Here is a 12,301-nt window from a genome sequence, read left to right as displayed (position 1 = left end):
ATGCAAACTGGTGCAGCCGCTCTGGAGAACAGTGTGGAGGTTCCTCAAAAAATTAAAAATAGATCTACCCTATGACCCAGCAATAGCACGGCTAGGAATTTACCTGAGGGATACAGGAGTGCTGATGCATAGGGGCACTTGTACCCCAATGTTTATAGCAGCACTTTCAACAATAGCCAAATTACGGAAAGAGCCTAAATGTCCATCAACTGATGAATGGATAAAGAAATTGTGGTTTATATGTACAATGTAATACTATTTGGCAATGAGAAAGAATCAAATCTGGCCATTTGTAGCAACATGGATGGAACTGGAGAGTGTTATGCTACATGAAATAAGTCAGGCAGAGAAAGATACGATATGTTTTCACTCATATATGGATCCTGAGAAACTCAACGGAAGACCAGGGGGGAGTGGAAGGGGGAAAAAAAAAGTTACAGTGAGGGAAGGAGACAAACCATAAGAGACTCTTAAATACTAAGAACTGAGGGTTGATGGGGGTTGGGGGGGGAGGGGAAAGTGGGTGACGGGCACTGAGGAGGCCACCTGTTGGGATGAGCACTGGGTGTTGTATGGAAACCAATTTGACAATAAATTTCATATAAAAAAATAATTAAAAATTAAAAAAGGAAAAAAAAAAAGAAATCATCCATCTGAGGCTTCTTCCCTCTGATTGAAAACAGAAAATGACTACATTCCCAATAAGTTTAATAACAGAAGATGCTTTTGCAGAACTCCATCAGAATGATGGGCTATCTCATGGTGATCTGAAACCAACAGAAGAAATACCTTTTCTATTCCGGTTTCCTTTTCTATTCCGGTTTCCATTAGCTGACTTGCTATCCTATGCTTTGCACATCGTCATCCTTAACTTGTTGGTGGACTCTAAGGGAATGCCTACTGACTGTGTTGTCATTTCAGAGCTGCTGCTGAACATATTCTGTATTGCTCAATGAGCTCCCTTCACTACGACCTTCTGAGTTATTAATATACTTGTTAAAAGCTGCTAGAAGCCCAGATTATTGTTCTTTTATACTTCTAATTTTCTTTCTATCAGTACCCTTTCTTGATGTCAGGATCCATGATTTTTAAGAAATATACCATACTTAGTCTCATATTACCATTCCTCTTTCCAAAATTACCAGTGAGATAAAATGAGAACCATTCCATGGAAATGGTAATATTTAACAAGTATATGTTTCCAGTGTATATTCAAAAAAGTCATTCAAGAATGCTCCTTTTGGTAACCACACATTTCGTGACTATCTAAAACCCTTATCACAGACTTTTTTTAAAAAGCACTTTGTATATGTGTGATAATTATTTGTAAATCTTTGTAACATTCTATAAAACTTAGGAAGGCAATCATTTAACCCGCCCCTGAAGAGTGAGCTGTGATGAGGGAATAGGGTCAGTGCTGTTGTATGCCTAGCGCCTGCTCCGGTGCCTGGAACACACAAGGCATTCAATAAGCATTTGTTGACCGATACACTTTAGTCAACACATTAAATAACGTGACTTCAGAGTGCCTGGTGGAGCATGCGACTCTGGATCTCTAAGCCCCACGTTGGGCATCAAGCTTACTTAAAAATAAAATTAAAACAAATTAAGTGATTTCAAACTCGAGAGCCAGCTCTCCAAATTTCAGCTTTGACCCTGCCATCAGATATGCCCCCCAGAAAGCAAGGAGCCATCCAGAGGCCAGGGTTTACACTTGGCCACAATCCAAGGATCCACATGAATGATGGGAGATTACAAAACCAAAGACAACTCTAAAATGAATACACGAGCGAGCCATGAAGGGACTGAAGCTTACAGAAGTGCATCTGGAGACACTTCCAATTTAGAAGACTAAGTGAGGTTTAGGTCTACAGCTTGGGGCTCAAGATTATAGACCTGACAGATGTCAGCCAAAAGAGAACTTCAATTTTGCTTCTACTTCTCTGATGAGGATGTCCTTTGGGAAGAAGGGAACATTTACAGGGCAGCTAAAAAGCAGTAGGGGCTAGGCTAGATATTTCATATTGGTTATCACATATAATCGTCACATGTGATATACCTTCATTTTTTGTTTTCTAGTGTGTTGATATTTGCTTTTCTAAAACTGAGCGTATTTCAGACGACACTCGACCTTTTCCTTCCTAGTCTGTATGAGTTCCAGGGTGATGTGTAGGCTTCTCCCCCAAAGACACAACCCCAGGAATCTTGGTCTTCCTTTTAGTTTCAGAATTCCAGTTTACTCAATCATTTTGCTCTTCTTTTGAGAATATTTCCATTAATCTTACATAAAATTCTTTCTACAAAGTAAGACTAAAGTATATCAGTATACCAGAAATCCCCATCCCTATTTTAGAAATGGCAAAACTAAATTAAGGCTCAGGGCAGTTAAGAACTTGCCTAAATTTACACCATCTAATTTCTAAGCAGAACCAGGATCCAATTCAAGTTTGCTTCCAAAAGTCTTTCCACTAAACCACACTTCCTTATCAGGATGAAAAAATTTGCATGAATATTGCTAATTTTCATGACCTCTCTTGAAGAGATCATGAACATACACAACTGCTGAAAACTGTCATAACCCAGGTAAGTTACATCTAGAAGCCCTGACATAAAATTAGCGTGGCAACCTCTAAGGAATCATGGATAATAGGTGATGGTCAAATGGCATCTTCATTTTTTAAAAAAGAACACTTAAGACCGAGAAAGGAAGCACAGTCTGCTAGGCAGGAGTGAAATTTCTTCGGCCTTTGTATCTCCAGGATCTAGCCCAGGGCCTCATACACGATGCTCAACAGATGTTCAATGAATGATACACTACCTTACACATCTCGGGTCATCAAAGAGATGAAGAATTAAACTTAGCGTGCATAGCTTCAAGAGGCAGAAATTCCCAGTCACAAGGGGGTATGCTACAATGAAGACAAAATTCAAGAAAACAATGAGCAGTTAGGGCTATCTCAAAATGGCAGTGTAATCATGAGGGGGGTGGGGAGCTGCCAATCACTAAAGTGCTCATTAAGTATGAGAATGAAGCAGAATGACCTAAGGCCCTCACCTCTGCGATGGTTGTCAGTGGTCACCTTGCCTCCAGCCTGCCGTCCTGTCTCCCATTCATGGCGGTGGGGAGGGGGTTGGAGGTTTGGGCGTCGGAGAAAAGGGAGGTAGAGGTTCAAGGTAAATGACAGGAAAGCGAGAGTTCTCCATTATTCACTTCCCTGGAAGCCTCAACTCCTTACATTATACCAGTCCTATAACACACTTACAGGGAAGGCTTTCATGGCTGCTCCGGGAACTGGTCACCACTAACAGCATCACTCAGGAAAATGAATTCCAGGTTCCCAGTGACTTGGCTATCCTTGTACAACATAATCCATTGAACTGGAGACTGCATAAATGTGCACCTCGACTTTTTCTTCAACAAAATAGTAGGAATTTGTTAGCATCTGGCTCACTTGATGGTAACTTCTAACAATCCCAAATTCACGAAGTTAATCAACAGGCAATTACCTAAAATTCAGATTTCCTAAAATTCTCTGTCACTGCCAATATACTGCACCTTGGCATAAAAGTTAAAATCAAGCCTACAGACATTTTCTTTGTACAAAAGGAAAAAATTAGCTGACTTTCAGATAATGTAAAGGTAGTAACATTAACATTTAGAATCTCCTCTCCTCTCACATCGCAGATTCAGGGTCAGCATATTTCAGAATTAACGCCCTGTGATTGGAGGTCTAACATGAAGGCTTCACCATCCAGGGGACCACTCAAGTTAGCTGGGTGGGAGAGGCAGTCTGAAAGACCAGAGAACAGGAAAGGTTCCACGTCATGACTTTGCTGCCACCAAAAAACAAAGGGAACATGCATGCTAGCACACATACAGACCCCGTAACCGGTGTTAGCCACGGTAAACCACAAATTCATTTCTCATGCAAAAGTGGACAGATGATAGGTATGTGCATAATACAAATCAAGTGCTGAAAATTAAGCTTTTTGGGGGTACCACCCGGACTCTGGTTTCACTGAGGATCAACACCATGTGTTTAACTTGCAACTCTGTGTAAAACCATGATGAAGATAGCATAGAACATGTGCTTCGGCAGAAAGCTGGATGTGTGAAACGTTGCTATGAAAAAAATGAAAACAGGAATAACAGAAGTATATTTTCTTTTATATACAAAAATGAAGCCCCCAAAAATGGTTTGTTGTAGTAGCTATCAACAAGACGTTAAATTATTTTTCCTCTGCTTTGGTTAAAACAGCCAAGGAGCGCCAATCAGTTCCCCTTCCACTAACAGCATATAAACACAGTGACAAGACTACTTTTAGGACAGAATAAACGACTTTTAAGAAAGAAGATTAAATTAATTTTAAACTAAACATTTTACCAATAAATAACTTTCTTTAAAAGGTAGCATCTCCATCCTATGATCTTGGGCACAACATATACATCAAGTTAAAAAATAAAATTTCTCCTGTAACAGCAATTACAGGTGTTAATGCAACAAGTATGAAATGAAATTACTTTAATGTATCTTGAGGAAAAAAGTTCTAGGAATCAAAAATAAATTTTGAAAATTGACATTTTCCTAAAATTGTACATTATAAAATAATTGACTAATACTTTATTACGGAACATAATTCAAACTATTTTGGCATTTCAATATATTCCTAAAGAAATGGTTAAAAAAAAAGTTTGCATACACCAAAACTGGAACAGTGTTTATAATTCTGTTTATGACTATGAAATGGCAACCAAATTCTACTTAAAACTGTAACCACCAATGATGAAATATACTTCAAAAAAATAAAAATTTGGTCTGATAGTCTTTAATATTAGTTAAAAAAAGAGACTGATGTTTGCTGCTTATGAAAGTTATTTTAATCCAATGTGCAAAAAAAAAAAAAGTGCAGCTGTCTACTTTTACTTGAAATACATAAGACCAACACTTCTACACTATTTACACACTTAAAAGATTTTCAATTTATTAATTTAAGTAACGATATTACATCTCCTATAAATCACGTGCTGCAGAGAGCCCAAACGCTTGATGACATTCTCTTAAGTGACACACATGTATCTGAAGAAGCATACCTGTTCTTGTCCTAATTTGATCCTAAATAAAAATCCAAGTTCAAAAATCAATTGAGAATTATTTTGATCTAGAAAATCTTGGAATTGTTGCAAACATGAAAACCTTGTCCCTGAGAGCAGGTTCCTATTCCCCCTTTGCTATCCCTCTAATAACTGGTCTACCCCACAAACCGCATCTGCCGCCTAGTGACAATGCCCCAAAAGAGAGGAACATAAAGAACTCAGCCCCCAGACCACCATCATCCCTGTGGGTTTGCTCAGCCTTGTTCGGGACTTGTGACTACATCTTTTGGGGGAAGTGCGGGCAATCAAAATGAAGAAACAGTTTAGCAAAGCAACCATCATTTGTCCACAAAAATAGTGAAAACCAGTGATATAAAATTAACAAACCGAATACAAATCTAATGCCATTCTGCACTTCTGGAACTTGTGTTCGTATCCACGCGGTGTTCTTGGTCAACCACCCACCAGTATTTTCTGCATCTACATGAAGTACTCTTATTAAGTTATTAAAGAGGCTGTTTTGACTGTGAAGTCACAAATAAGCGTGATGATCAGGAAATCAATTTACTCAATTATCACTCTGTGCAATACACTCACCAGCGCAGCAAGTGTCGAGAGGAATTAAAAATGGAACAGAAGTCTCCTACTTCTGAACTGGACACAGGAGTTCTCAAATTAAAATCGTAAAAAAGAGGGAGGGGGACTTACTGGCGACATTACCACCAGACACCAGACAGGACAGTGACACTGTTTGGTCGGAACCAAGGAACCTTACTTCCTTGCAAAGTTTTAAAACTACCTAACCAAGCACTGCCTTAAGTCCAGCGAGTACAATGTTCCGTAAGTTTCCACAAAAATACAGCGACTGGCGTTCATGTACGACGAACAATGCGGTCTCAGTCTCCGGGGCTCAGGCGAAGCGGGGTCCTGTCCCATCACCTCTAGCTACAGGCTATCGTTTCCAACTGCTGCTCGGCTTCAGCGGCCATCGCTGCTGCCTGCAACTGTTCTGTCTCGCTCTGGATGGCACTGGGGGTCACCTGCTTCCTTTCACTGTGCATATTGTTCTCGTGCCTTTTCAGATCAGACGCCTTGGCAAATGCCTTGGTGCAAGAGCCACATACAAAGGGCTTCTCCCCTCTGTGTCTTCGTTCGTGGTCTTTGAGGTGGGACTTGTGTTTGAAGGCTTTGTCACACATGTGGCACGCAAAAGGTCTCTCGTTACTGTGAACTCTCTCGTGCTTCTTTAAGTCTGGGGCGCGGATAAATGATTTTCCACACACCTCGCAACTGTAGGGTTTGTACCCTGTGTGGATTTTTAGGTGTTCTTTCAGGTGGGCCTGTGTGGTAAAACCTTTTGTGCACATTTCACAGACAAACGGCCTGTCTGCCGTGTGGAGTTTCTCGTGCTTCCTCAACCTGCCTTCGTCAGAGAATGTCTTACCGCACGCCTGGCAGGCTATCTGCTCCCGATGGTGGCCATAGAGTAAGTACTCGAACTTCATGTCACTGGCGGCTGTCGTCCAGCCTGGCGTCTGTTCATCCTTCACTTCACTCATTCCGTCGTTAAATGTTAAGGCTTGAGGGGTCTGGGACCCCAAATCTTTCGATTCCGGGGTCTCCATGGATTCTACCTCCTGCCCGTAGCAATTTACTTTCCGGACTTCCTCACTCCCCAGCTCTTTTAAGATTGCTTCCTGAACCCTGAGCGTTGTCGTCGGCGACTTGCCGTCCTCCTGACTCGGGGGGGTGCCTTCTACCGTGTCATCGGAAGGACTGTCATCCTGGTCTCCAATTTCTTCCACGTCATCATCCTGAGTGTCAGCAGCATCTCCAATGGGGCGATTTATTTTGAGGCAATACTTACTCTTTGACTGGCCGTTGTTTTCATCGGGACTGGAGACATCACGCTTCTGAGTACAGAGTTTATCCAAAAACCGGATGCCAAGAATCTGACCCGATGACATCATTAGGTTGACATCTTCTTTTTTCACAGAAATCTTTGCTGTGTACATGTAGTTCAGGACCTCTTCGAATATATCAGAACGAAGAAAATCTATTTCTATTACCGAAGAGCTATCGACCTCAAGCTTCTTGAAAAGCTTTTTAAAGTAGGTGCTGCAGGCGGCAAGAACACACCTGTGTGCTCGGAATTTCACATCTTCGACCACAATGGCGATATCACAGAATTCTCCTTCCAGGCGTTGTTCGTTTAGTGTTTTCAGAAACAGAGTTTTATGATCGTCGTCATTATATTTAATGGTTTCAGACATACTGATGAAAAACTCCTGCAAAAGAATTGTTAAAAACAGAGTTTCAGATTTACGACCGATACTTTTTCCACATACAAAACACAGGTGGGCTTTCATTTCCTTATGAATTTTCAGTAGCTAGCAATTTCACAAAGTCAATGTTAGGAGTGGTTCAAGAACAAGAGTACGAAAGACTGGGATATCCATCCCAGCTTGGGGATGGCCATGTTGTCACTTCTATTCATCTTCAGTTTAAAAAGTATTTGTTTAGTAATAATAACAGCCACTTTGAGTGGGCACGTAATACATGCCAGACCCTGTTCTGTGTGCTTTGCATGCCTTCACAAATGTACTGATTAAATAACCTTAGGACACAGGCATTCCTACCCCCCCCCCACCTTTATACATGACTTTAGGAACCTGCTCAATACTCTAGTTATTTACTGGAGAGCTGGGACTCCAATCCAGGCAACCTACCCCAAAACTTGTGCTTCTGACAACGAGAGGTAATGACAACAAATAACCTCAAGGTTTAAGAAAGAGATGCGAGGCCAAGAGCCTCTACTCCGGTCGTGTCTACTCTAATCCCGTGTACAGAAGAGATTCTGTGAAACAACTAACAGCACTCAGTGTTCTACTTCCTGGACAGAAGAGACGCATCACTCCCGTAGAACTAGAAAGAGATATTGCCAAAACATCCCACTTAGGGTTGTCTTCTGGGGTTTTTTCCTCACCGGCCTTGGGCTACTTCTGAACGAGGGTTATGGTTTAATATGACCCTCAGACAATCAGATGGCATTTGGGAGGACAGTGATAAGTGTCTTCAGTCCACCTGGATGCCAATCTATCCGCCATCCGGACGAAAGCGTCATCGGGACTGGATGTGCTTGGCAAGTGCTGTATTTTATAAGCTAAAAAACTTCTGAACTGGCACGAGACATCTGGCGCAAAAGACCGTCCTAAAGAATTATCTTTTTAAAAGAATGTGTTCTGTATGATTTCTTTTTGAAACATTGTTTTCCTTTTATTTAACAAAGCATTCTCCCCAAAGAATCAAGTTCTAATGCATAACCGATACGTGCACATACGTTATACGTTGTATACGTTATACACACTGTGTTTTTTAAAGCAAACACCAAACCAGATTTTCAAGATTTAATATCCAGAGTTATAGTTACCATGAACAACTCAGGCTATTATCTTAATGCTTCAAACACCAAATTCTTCAGATCAGAATAACTCTGATCAGGGATGCGCCAGTCCTACAAGAGAAAAGGACAAACAAGAATAAGGTAGGACCTTCCTCCATCCCAAATTCTAAACAAGAATATTTTCAAGAATTGATTTTAAAAAATAAACTTTCCTTTCTCGTCCTGCCACTTGCACATGTACCCATTTTCAGGTTGGGAACAGAGAGGAGGGTGACTGGCAGCATCAGGTCCAGCTCTGAACAGATATGAATGAGAACAGATAAAGGCTGTGGCACTTGGGGCGTGCAGGGGCGGTACACCGGGATTAGAGGAATGGGTTGGAGAACCACTAAGGAAGTCCTAACAAAGCCCATGCCCAGATTTGCACAGAGGTTCATAGCTACACAGATACAGAAAAAGCCAGTAAGTATCCCCTACCCCCACCACTTCCTGCTTGGGCATGTAGCCCTCCACCTTTATTTCTAGGCTCATAGAAGCATATAGTGTGTACGTTTTAAAAATCAATATAAAGTCATAGACGTGTCCATACCCCACAATTAACCCTGGAGGAGAGAGAACAGTAGCTGCTTTCTTCTTTCCATGCTTCTATGTGATGTGCACCTATCACTTAAACTACACTGCTCTTTATTGTTGTAATTGAGAAATCCCAGTGTTTTCACCTCTATCCCTACTGGGAGACTGAAAAAATTCTAGCTTTTAGGGGGTTTTAACTCTTACCATAGGGACTCCATCCTGCAGACCAATATTCTGAAAAACATCTTTCCTCGACTGAACAGTGAGCACGCAAACTTCGGTGTGGTAGAACCAAGGACTGAGCTGCAATATTCTTCCACAAAAATTGTGGTGCAAGAACCGACCTTAGAGACCAACATTATGAAAACCCTCCAAAGTTCCCGCTCCAGAAAAACAAACACACCCCTAAGCTGCCTAAAGTAGCAGGGGGTTTCTCATCTGCACACGTGAGAGCTGGCCAACATTACTAATAGAGTTGCTGCGGACCCCGCCAGTTCCTTCGATGTACCTCGGCCTGCAGTCATCTCCAAGGGAAGGCAGCCACGCAAAACCTTGCTACCTAGTCGCTTCCCACTGTTGTAACTCTCCCTAAGGCTTGTGGGAATAAAGTGCATGGGACTAGGGAGAGGAGTGGCCCTGCAGTACCCATGGCGACACACCACGGTGCTGAATTTGGTGGGATGGAGGGTGCAGTGTGATATTTGGTCCCCACTCTCTCGCAAGATCGCCGAGGACCATTACTTTCTGCTGAGACGTTCCAGTTGCTAAGTTCAGGTGAGTTAAACTGGAAGACGGCCGTTGCCAGTATTTGTGTAGGTGCAGGGAAAGATGTAGCCCCAACTACACCTCCAAACAAAGCTGCCCCTTTATTGTGGTTCTCCAAACCGCTGGCGCGCTGGGCCGCCGTTAGAGAGCAGGGAGCGGGGGCTCCAGCAAAGTCAAACTTACATAAGCAGCGGCAGCCGCCTCCCCTACCCCGGAGCAGCCGCGACAATGGCGGCGGCGCGACTTCCCGGTTGAAAGCTCGCACCTTCGGGATGGGGAGGAAGCAGGGAACGAAGCGCAAGACCCAAGAGGACTTCGGAGCCTCTCAGGCCTCGCTCTCGTTCCTTTCGGCCCGGGAGGTGGGGGGTCGGATAAGGCCCTTTGCATCCCTTCCCAAACAAAAGCTCCCCGCTTCGCAGCCGGGAGGTGAAAGAGCCACTTTCCCTTTCAAAATCGCAGTCCAGAGCAGGCTGGGGGCCGCGGCTCCGCGCCCAAGAGGGAGGGCCGGCGGCGGCGAGCGGGAGCGGGAGCGGGCGTGCAGCCCGGCTCCGCAGCCCCGCGCCGCGCCCCGCGAGCCCGGAGCTCGCGCCCCGCGCACTCCCCGGCCGGCTCGCGCCGGGCCCTCCCCCGCCCTCCCGCGGCCGGGGGCGGGGGCGGCGCGCGGCCGGCTTCCAAGCTCCGCGGGCGCACCCGGGAGTGCGTGCGCGGGGGTCCCGGCCCCCTCCGCGGCAGGCAGCTGGGGGCGGCGCGGCGGGGCCCGCGGCTCGTAGGGGCGGCGCCCGGCGGGCCGCGCTCCGCGCCGGGCTCAGAGCCGTCCCCACCCCCACCCCCACCGCGGTGCACTGCGGCGGTGCGAGCGGGGGCGGCCATGAACTCCGCCGCCGAGACTCGGCGAGCGCGCGCGCGGGGCCGCCGCCGCCGCCGCCGCCCGGCCGCTACCGGAGCCGGCTCGCCGGCCTGCGCGGTCTCTAGGGCGCCCGGTCCCTTCGCCCGGCCCGGCTCCGGCCCACGCCCGGCGCCGCTCGCATCGCGCCGCCAGCGGCCGCCCGCACATCCTGGAACTGGCTGGTGCCCCAGAGCTCGGCGAGAACGCGCTTCTTCCGGGCCGCCCCGCCGCGCCGGCGGCCGGCCGCCCCCGCGCCCCCGCGGCCGCCTCGCGGATGGCCCGGGCCCCTTCCGCACCCCCGGCCCGCGCTTACCTGCAGCCTGGCACAGCCACAGACACTCGCCGTGGGCTCCCCGCGCTCACTGCACGCAGGCCGGGGACGGGTTGGACGCGGGGCGCGGGGGCACGGTGGGTGGCAGTGTATTTTGAATTTTTTTTTTTTTTTGGAGTTTGGGGAGGGGGCGGGGTGGGAGGGAATCGTGCACGTCCCTGATGGTAGCAGCCCTCCTCCTGCACGAGCACAGAATGTCTAGCCGGCCGTGAACACCCCCACCGGCACCCCCCCCTTCCCGTGCATGCGCGGTGCGGGCTGGGGGGAAGGCGCGCCACCGGCTTGCGCAGGCACGGAACCCGACAGGGCCTCTAAATGGGCCTGCAAGGAAAGGGTTAATCCGGGACCTTGCGACGCTTTAGGATGGAGTCTACGGGGCCGCCCCCGGAGGGCCCTGGCCTGCGCACGCGCGCGCACGCGCGCGGCTTGGGGCGCGCGGAGCCCGCGCGCGGGAGAAGGGGTGGGCGGGGCGGGGGCGGGGCTTCGTGAGCAAAGGAGCGTAAGCACGAGCGCCGCTCGCGGGCACCCGCCCTGCCTGGTGCTCCCGCCTTCCGCCCAGGCTCCTGGGCTCCCGCCCGCGCCCGCCGCCGGCGCTGCGCCGGGGACGCGGGAGCGCGGCGCTCCCGTGCGTGTGCATGTTCGTGGGGCAGTGCCGCCCTCGGGCGCGCGCAGGTCGGGCGCTGCGCCTGCGGGGCTCGCCCACGGCTCCAGGGTGAGGGTTCCGGGCACCTTAGCCCTTCGCGCACACTGGCAGAGGCTCGGACACGAGGTTCCGGACGTTGTGTCTTGGCTGGTGTTACTGGTGTCTTATGTGTATTGGGAGAATGATAGACGCTTGACAAACGTTAGCAAAGCAAATGACTAAAGTGACATCTTTCATTTGGAATGTGAGGGGTGACCCGAGTCACCCAGGAGAAAGGGAACACCCATAAAGCTCTGGATCCAGCCAAACCTGTGCCCCCGCTCCCGCATTTACCCGAACACTCTGAAATCTCGGGGGCTGGAGGCCCTCGCTCTTTTGTGGCAGTAGTGAGATTGGACTTAATTTCATTTGAAGCTTCCTCAGAGACCTCTGAGAACAGCACTGTTCTTAACATCCCTGTTCAGCAAAAGTAATGGCTCTGTTAGTGTTCAAAGTATGTCTTGTTCCTTCTGATGGTGTGGCTGGGCTTGTGTCTGGCATATGGGGACCTGGGAAGTCCCTTCCGCTCCTGGGGTTTTCTCTTCACCCAAACATAGGAAGCGGGA

General features: G+C 47.3%; 1 protein-coding gene across 6 annotated transcripts; it reads right to left on the bottom strand.

The window, feature by feature from the left end:
• Window positions 1–4,147: 4,147 nt before the first annotated feature.
• Window positions 4,148–11,321, bottom strand: ZBTB14 (zinc finger and BTB domain containing 14). Of its 6 annotated transcripts, none has more exons than XM_047827741.1 (3): window positions 11,036–11,321; window positions 8,526–8,793; window positions 4,148–7,383 (listed from the first exon to the last, which is right to left on the bottom strand). In XM_047827741.1, the coding sequence occupies exons 2-3, from the start codon at window positions 8,526–8,528 to the stop codon at window positions 6,037–6,039; spliced, it is 1,350 nt and encodes a 449-aa protein (XP_047683697.1). In that variant the 5' UTR covers window positions 8,529–8,793; window positions 11,036–11,321; the 3' UTR covers window positions 4,148–6,036. The 6 variants fall into 6 exon arrangements, with proteins under 6 accessions (XP_047683697.1, XP_047683698.1, XP_047683700.1 ...); XM_047827742.1 differs by having other exon boundaries at window positions 8,526–8,609; XM_047827744.1 differs by lacking the exon at window positions 11,036–11,321 and having other exon boundaries at window positions 8,526–8,609; window positions 8,711–10,394.
• Between the last annotated feature and the right edge of the window lie 980 nt (window positions 11,322–12,301).

The sequence above is a fragment of the Prionailurus viverrinus genome, chromosome D3 (assembly GCF_022837055.1).
Source record: "Prionailurus viverrinus isolate Anna chromosome D3, UM_Priviv_1.0, whole genome shotgun sequence".
Classification (NCBI taxonomy): Eukaryota; Metazoa; Chordata; class Mammalia; order Carnivora; family Felidae; genus Prionailurus; species Prionailurus viverrinus.
Note: the sequence above shows the minus strand (reverse complement) of the source record. Positions and strands in the feature narration are given on the sequence as shown.